General features: G+C 40.1%; 1 protein-coding gene across 1 annotated transcript in view; it reads right to left on the reverse strand.

Annotated features, from left to right (window-relative positions):
- The window catches only part of plxnb2b (plexin b2b), a gene marked incomplete in the record, with an annotated part of 234,589 nt that overhangs the window by 8,644 nt on the left and 207,203 nt on the right, over positions 1-18,742 (reverse strand). Inside the window, 8 exon segments of the mRNA XM_037683644.1 lie at positions 2,631-2,731; positions 4,273-4,429; positions 5,464-5,610; positions 8,002-8,068; positions 12,891-13,072; positions 13,998-14,227; positions 16,552-16,652; positions 16,813-16,949. Of these exon segments, the coding sequence (XP_037539572.1) occupies positions 2,631-2,731; positions 4,273-4,429; positions 5,464-5,610; positions 8,002-8,068; positions 12,891-13,072; positions 13,998-14,227; positions 16,552-16,652; positions 16,813-16,949 (1,122 nt within the window).

Consider the following 18,742-nt stretch of genomic DNA (forward strand, 5'->3'; position numbering starts at 1 on the left):
CCCCCCCCCCACACACACACACACACACACTTTTACTATGAAACATTAGTTCAGGCGGCGCAGTTTCTCTTTCTTCGTGAACGAATCCATTCCACTTGATTAATAGGAAAATACTCAAACCACTAAAACTCCACTCCAGGTTTTCCTGGTTACCTCCAACTCTCCACCGTCTCCTGCCTCTGTAGAAAACGCGCACAGGTGGAGGAGGTGGAGGTACCTGTGTTACTCGCTCACCAGTTTAGCGAGCTTAGTGCGAGCAGTTGTTGACCAGGGGGGTTTATCATAAACATATTCATGTTAGGAGGATGCTTGAGCAAAGTGCAGCGCTACATCTGTAGCATCTCAGCTTAGCAGTAACTGTGACGCTGTAAGACGCTGCAGGTGTAAGAGATGCTGTGTGTTCAGGTGCATTAAAGTTGAAATGTTTTTAAAATCCCACAACTTATTGTCCTCAAGCTTCATGACAAACATCATTTAGATGAGTAGTGTTGAACACAAGTAAAAAAGTCCAGTGGTGATAATTTTTTTATTAAAGTTAAAATGTCTTTAAAACCCACAGATGAATTTACACAAACTTGGTGAGAAACATGTTTTAACTGTGTGGAATTAAAGGAAATCTAGGTAAAATGCTGCTTTTTTTTTTTTTGTAAATTAGTGAACACCATTTTTTGTACACTAGTGAACACCTATTTTTTTTACACGCACACATGCACACACACACCTACACACATCATTGTGTCCCCCCCACTTTATGGATGCTTCTGATGCCCTTGGGCTGAGCAGACAGGGACAGTGGGTCCTTATCAAAATATTCACAGGTCTTTTTTTTTGCCTTTTAGGCTGGCAAACCTTTCTGGTGAAGTTCTGCCTCAAGTGGAGGAGTTCAAGTATCTCAGGGTTTTGTTCACGAGTGAGGGAAGAATGGAGCGTGAGATTGGCAGACAGATTGGTGCAGCATCTATAGTATTGTGGACTCTGTGCCGGTCCGTTGTGGTGAAGAGGGAGCTGAGCTTTAAGGCAAAGCTCTTTGTTTATTAGTCAATCTACATTCCTACCCTCACCTATGGTCACGAGCTCTGGGTAGTGACCAAAAGAACGAGATCGTGGATACAGGAGGTTGAAATAAGTTTCCTTTGCAGGGTAGCTGGACTCTTCCTTAGAGATAGGGTGAGAAGTTCAGTTATCTGGGAAAGACTTGGAGTAGAACCACTGCTCCTCCACATCGAGAGGAGCCAGTTGAGGTGGTTTGGACATCTGGTAAGGATGCTTCCTGGGCGTCTCCCTAGGGAGGTGCTTCGGGCATGTCCGACTGGGAGGAGACTCTGAGGAAGACCCAGGACACGCTGGAGGGACTATGTCTCTTGGTCGGCCTGGGAACACCTTGGAATCCTCCCAGAAGAGCTGGAAGAGGTGGCTGAGCAAAAGAGATGGCTGGTCTTCCCTGCTCAAGCTGCTGCCCCTGAGACCTGACTTCGGAACAAGCGAAAGATGATGGATGGGTGGATGGATGGAATTTAGTCATAACTAAACAGTTTCACTAAACTGAGGGTATTCAAAGAGCTATCTGCAGCAGGTAAGATGCCACTTGTACATAAGCATTCCACAGAAACTCACTTCAAAAGACCTGAACTATCTCTTTAAACTGGTAGCTTTCAACCACAAAACTGCACAGTAAAAATAAACCCCAATCTGCTTGATAGAGCTGAACCAACACATAAAAGAATCTAAGTGTCATTTCACTAACTTTTAATGTTATCTTTCAGAACATGTCACACACTGCAATCCTCTACATGGCATACCAAACGTCTGAAATGAGGATCTGCAGTCAGAGCAGATATAAATATGAATTACATGAGTTGGGTCACATTCATTGTTGCATAATTTTTACATTACATTTGCAACTGAATGCTATGTGTGGTCGTAAGCAAGAGAAAGAGGAGAAATGTCCTTGCCATGAACACTTTTTCTTTGTCTTATGGGAGTTTTTGAGGGCCAGTGATGCAAATTTGTATTTCACTCAGAGGCTGAAGGTTGGCAAATACAGACGAGTGTAGTGTAACAAAAAAACCCGCCATCATGATGATGTTTCTTATATCTCTACTTATGTTAAAACGCAAAAAAAATTACTCATAGAATTTAATTAGCCTAAAAGTCATTACTTTTACGGTTTCTATTGATTTTATAGTTTGTATCAGCACTTTGACCAACGGTGTTGTTTTTAAAGCGCTTTATAAATAAATGTGTATTGTTTTGTAAAAGGATTTTACTGTTTACTGAGATTATTTTATTACATTTTCATAATTTTTGACTGAAACAGACATTTTCTACACTTGCACATGAAGGTGACAAACAGCCCTCAGTTTAAACTTTTGACAGTTTTTTTGATAATGGATACAAACAACTTAAATGTGCTAATGTATTCAAGTTTAGAAAAAGTGCAGACAGATTACATGTAAATCTCTGTAATATACAGCTCAGACTGGCAGAGAAGGTGTGAAAACATAAGGCTTGATTCACTCTGCACACCCACATTGATCTATCCCTCTATATTCTTATAAAGCCCCCAGCTTTCTTGTATTTCTCTTTGCAAAGATAGAGTTTGTAAAATTACATGTTCTGTCAGTACTCACATTGTAATGTGCCAGGGTGTTGATGCGCCTCCACCTGCCTTCTTTCTGGGAGGTCAAGTCGAGATCTGATAAAATCTGCCCCGTTGAGCCAGGGCGCCACTCTGTCAAGGTAGAAAGAGAGCAAAGGTATTCTGCAATAGTTTGGCAAAGTGTTGCAACAGCTTTTTTTATTATGTTATTCAAATGTTATACCAGGATGGCACACTGTTATTATGAGGTCACCCTGTAATAATGTGATTTTAAACAAATTCAGCTACTCATCCTGCTTTGTGACCACTTTTCTCCTGGGACTTAAAGACAGTGAAGAAGTGACACATTTCTATTTCATGAATAATTTAAGTTTAACTCCAAGCTGTGATTTGCACCGCAGCACTTTGTGCATAACTGCAGCCTAGAGTCCAATACACCACATGTGACATACTGTGTGATTCATTTACAAGCACCATCAAATATAAGGGAGGGGGGTCGTTTTTTATTCACCACAAACAAAGATGAATCTCTGCTATCTAAAAATGTATAAAGAAAATGAGATCTACAGCGCGATGGGAATAGAATCGAGCTTTGATGTTAGAAAATGTCTGTGGAGCTTTGGTCTTTTAAGTCAGTCCCCTAGGTTTCTTAGAGCAGTGAGCAAAACTTGAAAGATTTCTTTACATTGCTGACAATAACATGCTTCTTAACCTCAATAAAGCTTTTTTTTTTTTCCATTTAATTTGGAAGCACAAAGTATTCACTAAATAAATACACATATTCTGAAAAAGCCTAACTTAAAACTTTTTTTAGAATATTTTATTTCAATTTCTACCAGGCCTGTCGTGATAAACAATAAATCAATTAACCGCATGATAAATGAAAATTATCAACCTCATTTTCATTTATCGGCTTTATTGTTTCTTCGTGTCTCTCTCTTTCTACTGAAGACACTGGATGACAAAAGGCTCAACTCCGATGCTCTTCACTGACCCCTCCCTTTCTCTTTTCTTTAAAATCTGTTTTAACTGTCCATAATCACGTTTGTGGATCGTTCAAAGCAGCTAAGCTGAGAAGCCAAGCTACAAGCTAAGCTAACAGGCTGACCTCGGGGAAAAACCCTCCATCTTGTCAAAGCTTCAGAAATCACAGTTGAAACCCGTGCCTTCGTGTAAAAAGTTGTTTTTCTCTGCAAAAAGAAGCTCAGAACTTGTTTACTGATTTTTAAATTTTTTTAATAAAAGCTTTGCGTGAAAAATGCTATGCTAAAGATCTCAAAATACACCGAGCATCCGCCATTTTGAGAACCAAAAAAAAAGGAAAGACAGCCCATGTCACATCAAGGGGCCTCACTCCCATTTTTCTTAAAGAGACACGCTGCTCGCTTGCTCCCTCACTATCCATCCTTCGGTTCAAACAGTCTTATACTACCATCCAGTGGCCCAAAAAGGTAAAATTAACCAACATTTCTTCTTAAATTTGACAATAATGACTAATTATTGTCAAATTTCAAACAATATTATCGTTTATCGCAATCATTTCTGAGTCAATTAATCGCCCAGCAAAATTTGTTATCGTGACAGGCCTAGTTTTTATACGTCTCCACTTTCCTTGTTTGATATATTTTTCATCATTATTACATTTTTCTTTTGTTTCTGGTCTCCTTACTCACCCAGTGTGACGCTGTCAACCTTGGGCCGCTGGGAGTAAGGTACATTTCTGTACACTTGCTCGATGATCTTCTCTTTTACTTGTGAGACGGTGTCACAGTTCAGCACCTTGACGGGCGTCACATCTGGACCCTCGCCTTGAACCAGCACTTGCAGGGTCTGACAAGCAAACACACACAGAGACAGACGTGCAATGTGGTGAACGCATGTGCAAATATACACACAGATCAAAAGAATGCACAAGTAATATCCACACATGTTCAGAGCAGCCAGCCGTCAAAGCATACAGAGTTCTATGGGGAGACGGTTGTCATGGCAACTGGGCTTCTCGAAGCACACAACAACACATGCTGCACTGACACCTGACATGACTCTTGTCACCTTGGCCAGCTAATGACCAAGGCTCAGCAGGGAGAAACATCTGACCCACCACACCTCTCAGAGTCTGTCAGAAATAACTGACCACTCAACAGACTCAACCAGGGAACGGAAAACCCATCACAACTGGACCTGCATGAGCTCATTGTCGTTTAAAGTAAATGTGGAGCTTACGCTGTGAATAAAGCCAGTAGTGCACAGTATTTGCCTATGAACCTGCTTGTTATGATTTTTTTCCTCTCTCCCTGTGTAATTTAATCACACAAGGCGATCCATCACTACAGGAGACATGTAATTCAACCTAATTTGATAATTGTCCTCGACGATGCCATTACCCATGGGCCTCTTTGTTTGTGCTGACTTTAACAGAAAACAGCTGCGCTCAGATTAGCTTCCATTATTGAAACACAGGATCAAAATGAAAGGTGCATGCTTTCTGACTCTAGGTAAGCCGCCCAAATGGATTCAGAGCATGCGCGGGTGACCAAGGTCGAGGGTGGGGGGTTGCAGAGGTGGCTCGTACTCCATTCTTGCTCCGACTTGTTCACCTGAGCCACGTTTTGCTGCAATGTTGGAACGTGTTGCCCGAGTCGGTTTTGCTCTGAAAACACTGACACTTGAAAATGAATGTCACACAGAAGTGGGAAGTCGCCTCAAGGTTTCTTTTTTTTTTTTGCCTGTGCGTGGTTTCCATGGCAACAACATAGAGCACGTGTGTGCATTTTTTTGCCGCTCACCAAACACAAAACACCATGAAATCAGAAAAGCATTCAGAATTTATATTTCGGTGTAGTTTGTGTGTTTGTCCATCTCACCAAGACGGAGTATTCGACATCATCGCCCAACAGGCCCGTGTCGTTCAGGGTGTATTTGGCTTTCTTCACTCTCACGTCCACGGGCCCTTTTTCAATCTGGTGCTTGATTGCCCGGAACAGTTTGTACAAGGGCTCGCCAGCAGAGTCCTAGAACACAAACAGACACACACAGGAAGACACAAAGCATTTTTAAAGTTGCTGCCAGTAACCTGCTTGTTGTGATCAACAGCTCTAACGTAAAAACACTCACACCTTCTGCAGGAACACTAATGTGAAATAAAGCAATCCATAAATAAAGCAGCTTTAAGTGTGAAACCTTACTGTGATTTAATTTAGTAGCTTTAGTAATAAAGTATTTACTGTGGAATTCTATTTTAAATAAATCATGTTAAAGACAAGAGTTTGTGTCACATATTTACTTTGTTTTACTTTAGTAAACCTTTCAGCTGCTCCCTTCTTCAGAGGTCACCACAGTGAACTAACTCACACAAAGACCTGGACCTGGTCCACAAAGACCTGGACTTTTTACACCGGATGTCCTTCCTGCCAAAACCACAGACCACCGAGCTACCACAGCCCTCTGTGTGGAACAGAGAGCTGCCATTCTAGGGCGCCCGAGGGAGCAGATGGTGGGGGTTAAGGGGCCTTGCTCAAGGGCCCAGGGTGGAGCAAATGAGGGTGGAGGCAGATGTGGTTCTTTATCTTTCCAGCCAACATTTTGATGTTGTCGGTCTGGGGAGTTGAGCCGGCTACCTTCCGATTACAGGCCCACCGTCTCTAACCTCTCCGCCATCACTCCCCGTTTTACTTTACTAAACCAACAAAACAAAATCCAAGTATTCTAATCTTAATTTACTCCAACATAAGACAAAAAAAAGAGAAGAAAAGAAAAAAACAGAAATAATACTTTGACAGCTTCCACAATCAAACGTTTATCAGACAAAAATGACTACACTTTAAAAAATATTTATATACAGAGTAGATTAATCAAATTTTTACACCAGGCAATGGCTAAGACATCCTCTTCAATTTATAATTTGTATAAAGCCAGTGAGCCGTGCAGCCGCCTTTTGTGCGGCCAATTATTGACTATCACAGTATGTGCACAGCTCGCAAAACATCATCACATACATCATTTCTAGGCCTGTCACGATAACAATTTTTGCTGGGCAATTAATTGACTCAGAAATTATTGCGATAAATGATAATATTGTTTGAAATTTGACAATAATTAGTAATTATTGTCAAATTTAAGAAGAAATGTTGGTTAATTTGTTTTAAGTGTAGTATTTTTTTGACCACTGGATGGCAGTGTAAGACTGTTTGAGCCCAAGGATGGATAGTGAGGGAGCAAGCAGCGTGTCTCTAAGAAAAATGGGAGGGAGGCCCCTTGAAGTGACATGGGCTGTCTCTCCTTCCTTTTCCAATTCTCAAAATGGTGGATGCTCTGTGTGGTTTGAACTTTTTAGTATAGCATTTTTCACACAAAGCTTTTAATAAAATTTTTTTTTTTAAATCAGTAAACATGTTCTCAGCTTATTTTTGCAGAGAAAAACAACTTTTTACACGAAGGCACGGGTTTCAACTGTGAATTTTGGAGCTTTGACAAGATGGAGGTTTTTACCCGAGGTCAGCCTGTTAGCTTAGCTCGTAGCTTAGCTTCTTAGCTTAGATGCTTTTAACGATCCAAAAACACGATTTTGGATGAACAACAAAAAAGGTTGAATCATGTCATCTGGACTTTGTTTTTTTTGTTAAAAAGAAACGTTTCGCCCCTCATCCAAGAGGCTTCGTCAGTCTGAGGCCTAGCCATCTGGTATTACCCAGAAGCCACCCTGACTCTTGTGTTTCAAGCCTGCCTCAGATACCCCTGAAGTCTGGCCTTTTCACTAATGGTTTCAAAAACACAAAGTTTGTTTTCTCAATGATTTTGGATGGTTAAAATGAATTTGAAAGAGAAACGAGAAAGGGAGGGGCCAGTGAAGAGCGCCGGAGTTGAGCCTTTTGTCATCCAGTGTCTTCAGTAGAAAGAGAGACACGAAGAAACGATAAAGCTGATAAATGAAAATGAGATCGATAATTTTCATTTATCAAGCGATTAATTGATTTATTGTTTATTGCGACAGGCCTAATTATTTCATTGTCCATTTTGTGAAAAATATAGTCTTGCAAATTTTCTGAACCTGCTCCAAATTTGAGTGAAAAGACTGAGGGCTGACTCTGTAACATGCACGGTAATTAAGAACCTCTGCTCACATTGTCAGATAATTTGTAGACTCTCTTGTAAGTGAAGTTTGCAATTTGCTGCCAATAGTCACAACCCAGTGAGATACTGGCCTCAACCTTTTAAAATGATCAATCAACATCAGAATTGATGATCTATATTTCCTATAAAAATAACAGCTGTTTTCCTTAGAAGAGCTAGATGCAACTGTGCATCTTAAATATATTTATTTACTTCCATGTGCATGAGTAGCTAATGAATCTGCATCTTCAGTTATTTTGCACATTTTAAGTTGCAAATGTCAAAAACGTTACCTTCAAAAACTGGTAAAGGCAGATTGACATCCAGTTACACAGCATTCTTTCCACCACAGTCTCTGACCTAAACAAAAAAACAACACTTCAGATTAGACAAGCAACATTTACTCTAGAAATATACTTGATAATCATTTCAGAAGTTCAGTAGAAACCCAAGAGACGTTAAATATTTCCACATCATACACACCTACTAAATATAAACAATCCATGCATCTATAAAGTCTCTGTAACGGTTTAAAACAAAATGGCTGTTGCCAAAAGTCAATTTAAAATAAAAGAATGGGAATATTTTTCAGAACATATTTTTAAAATGCTGTAACAAATCAATGTTTTCTGCACAGCAGTTCAAGGTGTCTTCATCCAAGTCTGTCCTTCAGTGGTCACTTGATGGACAAGTGACACTTACTGTTAACTCTAGACGTCTTGCATGTAATGGTGTGTGTGTGTGTGTGTGTGTGTGTGTGTGTGTGTGTGTGCGTGTGTGTGTGTGTGTGGTGTTTGCACAAAGGCCTAATCAACATATTGAACTTCTCCGCTGGGGGACAGTTAGTTTTGTGAGCTTGTATTACAGCCAGCCGCAGCGTCTGTAAGATGGTTCAGACTACACAGGCCTGTACCCGGAGCGATGAGCGAGTGCACTGTTCAAATGAATGGGTTCAGTTGAGAGGGAGGCAGCGGTCAGTGAGCGGTTTGACAGTGACATGATCATTACTGAAAATAAGCAACAACAAAACACACTCATGCTGACAGTGATAAGTTTTAGAGATTTCTTTGTTCAGGGTATTTTCTTTCAAGTAATGTAGGGCTTTGTTGTTAATACACGAGGTCATGTTGGGTCTTGAGTGGGCAAGTTTACACCAAAAACAAAGAAACTTTAAAACATTTTGATAAGATTAACCAAGTACTTGGTTTAAAAAAAATATCAGTTACTAAAGTAGTGCTTAGTTTTACTTTAAGGTAAAGCAAAGTTGTTTAAATATACATTACTATCTGCACTCAGACGCATTCAGGGTCACCAAATTGTAAGATTTATTCATATGTCTGAAGCAGACTCGGGAAAAGCAATCGTCATCCATTTCAGAAGGTTTATTTTACGCCCACATGTAAGGTACAAAATCGCTTCAGCGATGTCCACTTCGGAGACACCACGAGGTCCCAGGAACTGGCCCTGACTTATTTAATAAAAAAAATTACCATATTTTTCAGTCTATAAGTCACAGCTTTTTGCATAATTTCCATGCCCTGCGACTTATACGCTGAAACAACATATTTATGGAGTTTTCCCATATTTGTAAACCAATGTTTGGCTGAGATATGACCGTTTTCATTTATTCTGACTGAAAATATTGAACACTACCATTTTCGGCACTCGAGTAGTATGGCATGCCGTTGTGTCATGTAATAAGTAAAAATGACTATTAACGAAACAATCGGCTTGCCACAGCCTGCCACCTTCTTGGTCCAGCTTGTCTGGAGCAAATGTCAAATCAGCTTCATTTTGCTGCACCGCCCCAGCGAAATGCAGCTGATTTGACCATTGAAGTGAATGTATTAAATAAAAGTTCAACTGAGACACACCTTTACTATAAAGTCGAGCAAACAAACAATTGTTTTAGGTGCTTATCTTGCTAAATTTCTAAGAAATGCAAAGCATTCCTCCTTCCTGATTTCCTCCCTCTGTCTCAGAGCACTGAGGCAGTGAATACTTTTGAAAACGCAGCTGATTTGACCATCAAAGTGCATTTATTAAAGAAAAGTAAGACTGAGACACACCTTTCACACCTTTACTATAATTTCAAGCAAACAAACAATTGTTTTAGGTGCTTATCTTGTTAAATTTCGAAGAAATGCACAGTGACTCGTCCCTCTGCGCGTTCCTACTTCTGCGTATCGCATGGGCGTCAGAAGCATCTGTAATGTGGGGCGGACACCATAGTGTGTGTACACGCGTGTGTGTGCGTGCGTGCACATGCATGCGCACCAGTGTACAAAAAAGCAACATTTCATTTAGATTTTCTTACTTTAACTACTTTTAAAGCATGTTTCTCTTCTCACTAAGTTTGTGTAAATTCAGCTGTGGGTTTCAAAGACATTTCACTTTAACACACAGCCTCAGTTCGGCACTATTTATTATGTTTATGGAGAAATAAAAAAACATCACCACTGGACTTTTTGTTTTTACTTATGTTCAACACTACTCATCTAAAGGATGTTTCTCACAAAGCTTGAGGACAATAAGGTGTGGGATTTTAAAGACATTTCAACAATTGTACCTGAACACACAGCGTCTCTTACACCTGCTGCGTCATACAGCGTCACAGTTACGGCTAAGCCAAGATGCTACAGACGTGTAGCGATCCACTTCTCTCCTCCTAATCATGTATATATGTTTATGATGATCAACCCCCCCGGTCAGCAACTGCCGGCATTACGCTCGCTAAGCTGGTGAGCGATCAACACAGACGTGTCTCCATTTCCTCCACCTGTGAGTGTTCTCTGCCGAGGCAGGAGGAGATACATAGAAAGAGAGTTGGAGGTAACCAGTAAAACCTGGAGTGGACTTTTAGTAGCCTGAGTATTCTCTTATTAATCAAGTGGAATGGATTTGTTCACGAAGAAAGAGAAACTGCACTGACAGAACTAATGTTTCATAATAAAAGTGGGGGGTCCAAATGAACATTTTTTAATGTGGGGGGGACATGTCCCCATCACATATAATGGCTGTGATGCCTATGGCTTATCGGATTTTGAAATGCAGCTGATTTGACCATCAAAGTGCATTTATTAAGGAAAAGTAAGACTGAGACACACCTTTACTATAATTTTGAGCAAACAAATAAATGTTTTTAAGTTTTAATCTTGATAAATTCTTGTTAAAATCCTCCCGTGCATGCTCCCGTGGCCATCATTTGGCAGCCAATCAATTTTTGGCACAACACCGGCCCACATTTCCTGGTTGTCAAAGGTGACTCATAACAAACGCAACGCGTCAGTGGTGACACATAATAGATGCGACGTATACGGTGAAGCAACATATTTATGGATTTTTCCACTTTATTAGACATATCTGGACTGATGCGACTTATAGGGCGGTGCGACATGTACAGCAGAAAATACGGTACTTCAAAAGCTGGCCACTTCCCCGGGGTTGTCATTAACGTTAAGAGGGAACTCCCTTTTCAAGCCATGTGACCAGCTTTTCAACCAGTGATACTTCATCCTTAAAATATCAAAACACTGGTGTGTTTGTTGTTAGTGCAGGCATGTAACTAAAAATCCTTCCTACTGGAAACAGAAACCGCAAACAAAATGGTTCGCCTTCTATTAATACATGGAATCATGATGCTATAAAAACTTTAATACAAATAATCACACATTTCAGTAAGATAATAGTCTGATAAAAATATATTTCACTCTTGCCTGCCACCAGTTATTCTGAACACCAAGTGAAAGAAATGTGTTGTCATCATTGCATGTTCCCATACAATAATGAAATTTGTGCTCTGCATTTGACCCATCACATGTAAGACACAAAGGTGGAGGGAATAGATGTCTTGCTCAAGGACACCACGGCATAAGAGCATGACGGGGAGTTGAACCTGTGACTTGCTGTCCCTACCTCTACACCACAGCCACCCCTTAGACGTGTGAGGTCTGTTTAGAAAATGTTGCAGTCAACTATTACAATCGACTCTCAGCAGAATATGTCGTGAAGCACTGGAAGGAGTTTAATGAAACTCTCAGGAAGAAACCATTGGAGGTACGACTACAACTCAGTAACGTTTGGAATCAACCTGTCTTAAGATGGCTGCCACAGCTAATCAGTCTCAGCCAACACAAAAAGACTACAACTCAGCCTGTTTGACAGATATGAAGCTACACTTGGTGTAGTAACAGCTGAGCATGATCCTAACACATTCTCTGAGCGCCACACGTTCTGCAACACCTTTGATTAAAACTTAGGCACAAACTATTTGCATCAACCCTGCGTATCTGTTAGCAAAATATCTCAAACTACTGAATAGATTTTTGTGAAACTGTCAAAACGTCATCATTGGATGGACATTGGCTTTTATGTATGTGAATGTTTCTGTAAAGTGCCCTGAGACAACTTTGTTGTGATTTGGCGCTATTTAAATAAACTGAATTGAATTGAAATCGATAACACATTAACTTTTGAGGTCAGCCCAATCTAACATGCCCCCCACAGTTAATAACTAACACAAACACAAAAAAGTCTACACCTCTGCCAGTTTTTCACATACTGAGCTACATTTTGTGTTAGTACCGAGTTAACCTCATCACATTCCTTATAACAATACTAGGCCTTCAACTAAATTTATAACTCGAAGGTTAAAGCAGATTTTTAGCTGATGTCATCAAAATGTCAAAGTTGTTTTGATTAAAATAAATTTAACTTTAAATTTAACTTTAGAAGACACGATATGATGGTAAAAGTAAAAAGAGTTGCCCAGCAGATTGTTGTGCCGTCCTAAAAGGAAAAAAATAAACAGAAGGAGGAACAGAAGGAGGAGGACTGGAATAGATTGAGCAGCAGTCTGGCTTTTATAGCGGACTGCAGTAGTCCGAGTCAAATTCAACAGGAAACATGGCAACAGAATGAAACAGTCCACTGCATGTTGAAACGATTCCCAGTCCGCCTCAACTGGCTGATGAGATCAGTGCCAGAGTTTAAAAATGGGGAGATTCATTATAAAAGCTTCGGAAGGAGGACATTTAACGATCTGTGAAAAAAGTTTCCTGACAAGTATGAAAGTATGTGGAAAATTTCACAGCCACGCAGCCAGTATTTGTTTAGACTTTCCAGGTGAATCAAACGCTGACATTTTTTACTCGAGCAGCATCTGTTAAATGTGTGCATTCACCTGCGCAGCATCAGTTTGGGGTTCTTGCTGTGGACATATTCCTCCATCAGTTCCAGCAACAGGGTTCTCATAATGTCAGTGTAGTATTCCAGCTTCCCGTGCAGAGCCACTGTCAGCAGGGAGGCAAAGTACACTTTGGCCCTGGCGTTAAAGTCGTTACTGTGCTCCAGGGTACGAATAAACTATAAAAAACAGAGACGCAGACACAGAAACAGGCAAATGTTGAACTGAATTAATCATGATAAAACTCACACACAAGCAAATCCAGCATAACGTGCCTTTAAATTATCAAATGACTAACACTACAGAAATTACAATTATCAAGGTAATTTTGATTCAGCACTGTAAAACATAGCTGCTTAGAAATGATACCAATTAGTGGGAGAAGATTCATGCCACAGTTAACACCTCTGAGACTGTTTCTGTGCCAGCAAGTTCGGATTATTATGAATCTTCACACATCTCCCTCTCCTCCATCTTCTGCACATCCGATGCTGTTCTCCTCAAACTAGAACATGACTGCTATGAATTCAAATGATGGGAATCTGACTTTAAAATAGTTTTTTTTTTTTTTTTACATGTTGATTATTGCAACAGCTGATTCTCAATACTATCAAAGAGGTACGGAACAGAGCACAAAGGGAACCAAAACATAATTTAGTGGATTATAAACACAGATTATCACACAAATAACCTTGTTTCTAAGGGAAATGCTCAGTTAAATTTTACAATCCATTAACAGAAAGCTGAAAATCCAAAAGCAGCAACAAATTTCGAGGCACTTGCCTTCATATTTCTGCTTTCTAAACTAAATACAGACTCATCTGTTGCTGGTCGTATTAACTGACATTAAAACCCAGTGGATAAAATAATACTGGTAATTGAGAACAAGTTTTTAATGTACTATCAGTAATGACCACTAAGTGCAATTCTCCACCCATGCTGTAGTAAATAAGTGTATAGGACTATAACATATATTACAACCCATAGTTACATTGAAATTCCCCATGTAGACACTAAATGAAACATTGTCAGGTTTGTGCTGCAACTGACCACGCAAACATTCCAAACCTGATGAGCATTTACTGCTACGTATTGTATACTCACATTTATGAGGAATGTCTTGGAGTTCAGCAGGTTGGAGAACTGGTTGAGCGCTTGTGTCACTGTGGCTTTTCGAGCCTCTGGGATGTCCAGCTTCCCTGTGATCATCACATCGTTGGCACCATCCTTGGAGGGCAGGAAGAACACCCTGTCTGTGTAAGTCTTGTAGTCCAGAAAGGGGATTCGTCCCTCACTCACGTCATTCGTGTGGTCCTCCATCTCAATCATCAAGTCTGAGGCAGCAGCAAAGAAATGGCTTATTTTTCTTAATTTGTCTCGTTTGTTCAAATCAAATGGTAAATGGACAGTACTTATATAGCGCCTTTCTATCTTATTTCAAGATACTCAAAGCGCTTTACACTACAATCTGTGCCTCATTTACCCATTCATACAGCACTCTACTAGATCTATACAAAGCTAATTGAACAAATCATTCTAATGAGAGTAATCAGTGCTTTTAGATCACATTCATACACTGATGGGACACACATCAGAGGCAATGAGGGGTTCAGTGTCTTGCCCAGGGACACTTCGGCAGGTGACTGCTGGTGGATTCGAACCCCCAACTCTCGCATTGGAGGACGACTGCTCTAACCATTCAGCCACAGCCGCCCAACATCAAGACAAAAGTAAAAAAAAAAAAAAAAAAAACATAACATTGTCAGGTAAATCTATTTTATAATGAAATACTATTTACTATCATGGTTTTGGGGAAAACTGCTCCTTTTATTGATAACAGCATATCAGAAAGTGAGAGAATACATACATGCCACTGGTTATGGTCACTGGTTTTGTAATACATAGTTCTCATGTGACGTAACACATCCGGGCACTTTGTCGCTAACCACCATCTTTGTAGGCACGCAGTAGCTGCAGACACGGCTGAGTAAGTTTGTTCATTTTTTTTCTTTAATTAAATTACAATGGCTGTTTCGTATTGGGTTAGAGGATGTTCCAACTGGGCAGAAGGGTTGGCAAAGTGCAGTTTCCACCATATTCTAAAAATTAGGAAATGCGAAGGACCTCAGACGGAGGAGCTGAGTGCAGAACGTCATCGAGAAACATCAACCACAAAAATTTGCCTTCAAAAACATCAAGAATCTGCTCTGATCACTTTTATTCCGGTAAACACAAAATTATATAATAGTCATTTTACTAAACGATGTCAGAGTAGGGCGGCACAGTGGTGCAACTGGTAGAGATGCTGCCTCTCAGCAAGCAGGGTACCCTGGTTCAAATCCCAGTCTGGGTGCCTTTCTGGGTGGAGTTTGCATGTTCTCTCCGTGCATGTGTGGGTTTTCTCCGAGTACCCCAGTTTCCTCCCACAGATCAAAAACACGCATGTTTGACTGATTGGTAACTCTAAATTGTCCCTTGGTGTGAGTGAGAGAGTGAATGGTTGTCTCATTTGTCTCTATGTGTCCCTGTGATGGACTGCAGACCTGTCCAGGGTGTCTCCCGCCTCTTGCACCGTGCTGGACATGAGCACCAGTGACCCCCACAACTCGAAAAGGAAGAAGCAAGTAAAAGATAATGGATGAATGGACTGTCAGAATGTAACTATGTGTGCTGGATCAAATCTGTTCATGATTTAACGCGTCTCTACTGTAGTCAGCTCAGCTATGCTATGAGCTAAACCTCCACACTGTAACACTCATGGCAACAATGTCCTGGTTTTAGTCCCGAGTTGAGCCTGGGCTCTTTTTGTTATGAGGCTGCATGTTAACATTTTGTTTAAACCTTTACTTAACCAGTTACATCTGACTGAGACTAAAAATCTCTTTTTCAAGAGAGACTGGGTCAAGAATGGCAGCAGTGCACCAACATTACTGTCAGGCTGCGAAGCTCCTCCGTTGTGTAGGCACTCCTCGTGTTCACGAAATAATGAACTATATCATAGTAAGAGATCGGTGGCAACTTGTCCGCGTTGGCTGGCATGATGTCTTTCTCTGCCTCATACAGGTCGATTCTGACAACAGTTTCCTGCATATATCTTTCTCTTGCACACTGGTCAAGAGTATCAATATACTTTGCTTTGATCTGTCTGAAACTTCCATCTTAAAAGCAGACCTGTTGAGAGTTAGTCTTTTTCATCAAAGCCTTGTGGTTCATTCATTCAACCTTTATTTAGACAGGTTAACCCCAATGAGCCTCGAGGACTCATTTACGAGACCTGATTTTAACAAAAAGTGATGATAGCAATGGACAACGACAACAAAAGACAGTCATAAAATAGGCACACAAATTTAAGTTTATCTTTTTTTTAAAACAAATCGTAACAAAATAGCAACCAAAAGGACAACCAAGAGGAATAGCAGCAAAAAAAAACAGTTAGATCATGAGACGATTTAGAAAACTAAAAACAGGAACATGTTTGCATTGGCTTTTGTCAGGTACTTAACAGGGTTTTAAAGTCACTTAGAGAGGTCAAGGTCGAGAGCGTCAGATCTTTTTGCAAGATATTCCAAGAAACGGGGGCGATGTAGGAGAATGCCCTTTTACCTAGTTCAGACCTCAATGAGGGAACACTGCATGTAATAATGTCCTGAGAGGTTACCTGTGAATTCTTTCTTGCAGCGTTCTCGTACACTTTCCTCCAGGTTGTCAAGCTGGTGTTTCACTTTCTCATATTCCCTTTCTGCCTGCTGACTCTTTCTCCTGAACATCACAACAAGCAATGGTAAGAGAAGTTCCATGAAGACGAGATGAAATATAAACATTTTACCTGCAGTGCATGCACATTATTGGAGAACTATAGCAAACTGAGATTTGTATACAGCTCCTTTAAGACATTTCAGTCTCTATTGAAGCAGCTCACCTGTAGCAGTAGACAGAAATGATGATGATGAGCAGCATGGGCACGATCACGGCAGGGATGATGATGTACAGGGACAAATCATTCTTCTTTTCGTACTGCACTGAGCCCACCACCCACTCTCCTTTTCCAAACTTGATCTGTGGATAAACGTAAAGACCTAAAATCTACACATGCTCTACACTGGAGATTTTGTTATGTGGGAGTCAGTGGTAAAGACTGTGTGAAAGAGGGCACACAGATATAGTCTGCTCACATTTCAGGAGCAGCATCTGTTAGTTACTTTTATGTGCCATGTCTATTAGGAAGTTTAGGAAGTCTGCCTCACCATCTTGAAGGTAGTGTGGTGTGTGTGTTGGTGCAACATCAGGATGCTCATTGTGGCACTCATGTTATCAGATTACAGTTCACAAAGACGCTGCAGGTCACCCACATGTCTGTCATTCTTGACCTGTGCTGTAACAACAAGCAATGTATTGTTTCACTTAAGTAATTGCCAATTAAGTGGTTCTCAGCAAAACTCAAATATTTGTTTATAATAACATTAACTAATATTAATACTCCTTTGTATACAATTTCAGAGTGTAGAAAAAAGCCACATAGAACATTACTGTATGTTATAAAAAGTAACAGGAACCATTTCCTCTCAACACAGCAACTGCACAAGAGACTTATAACAAACAACTACTCAGAAATTCACTTATCATACATTATTAACCATGTATAACATAAAATATTGTGTAATTATGGGACATAAAATTATTGCAACGTAAAAAGAAAAGGAAAAAAAAACAGATGTGGAGCAGAATATCAATTAACATGCAACACTGCAGGTGTAAAGCTGGCATTGTATACTTATGAATTAGTGCATTAATCTTGCCTTTTTGTTGTTGATATATATTCTTTATTGATATATATTCAGTAGTTACTTCTTTATACAGCACACAGCCACAGAGCTGAAACAGTATCTTACTGACAGAATAACCCACAGAAGAATTACACGATTCATCACAATCTTCTGAGTTGGGTTAAATTAAATGTAATTGTAAGAGCCTGTAGCAACATGAAAGCTGTTGAACTAGTGGAAATAAAAAGCACCTGAAGATGTATGAAGGATACAGCTAGAGCCGCACAGTTAAGATTAATAACACGTGCTTGTTCTCGCTCGCAAATCTGTATATAAATATAAAAAGGTACATTCATTTAAATGTTTCAATGTGAACATGAGAAAAACTTCTACTTTAAAGGATTTCTTCGTTGTTCCAATTATTTTTCTATTTCACAAGATTTTACTCGGATGTACTTTTAATGCTACTATATTTATAATTTTATGATATTTGTTGATGATATTTATATTTAGTTTTAACAAACTACAGAGAATAGATTTTTTTGCATTAGCCCAGAAACGGTTAATGAGTCTCTTTATTACACAATTACAAGTGTATAACAATACCATGCTGCTAACAAGACCACACTGCTAACAGTACCATGTTGCTAACAGGACCATGCTGCTAACAGGACCACAATGCTAACAGAACCACCCTGCTGACAGAGCCATGCTGCTAACAGAACCACACTGTTAACATGATCAGACTGCTAATAGTACCATGCAGCTAACAGAACCACGCTGCTAACAGGACCACACTGTTGACAGGACCAGACTGCTAACAGTACCATGCAGCTAACAGAACCACACTGTTAACATGATCAGACTGCTAATAGTACCATGCAGCTAACAGAACCACGCTGCCAACAGGACCACACTGTTGACAGGACCAGACTGCTAACAGTACCATGCAGCTAACAGAACCACGCTGCTAACAGAACCACACTGCTAACAGGACCACACTGTTAACTGGACCAGACTGCTAACAGTACCATGCAGTTAACAGAATCACGCTGCTAACAACACCACACTGCTAACAGGACCACA

This window comes from Nematolebias whitei, chromosome 10, assembly GCF_014905685.2.
Source record: "Nematolebias whitei isolate Nwh7 chromosome 10, NemWhi1, whole genome shotgun sequence".
Taxonomy (NCBI): Eukaryota; Metazoa; Chordata; class Actinopteri; order Cyprinodontiformes; family Rivulidae; genus Nematolebias; species Nematolebias whitei.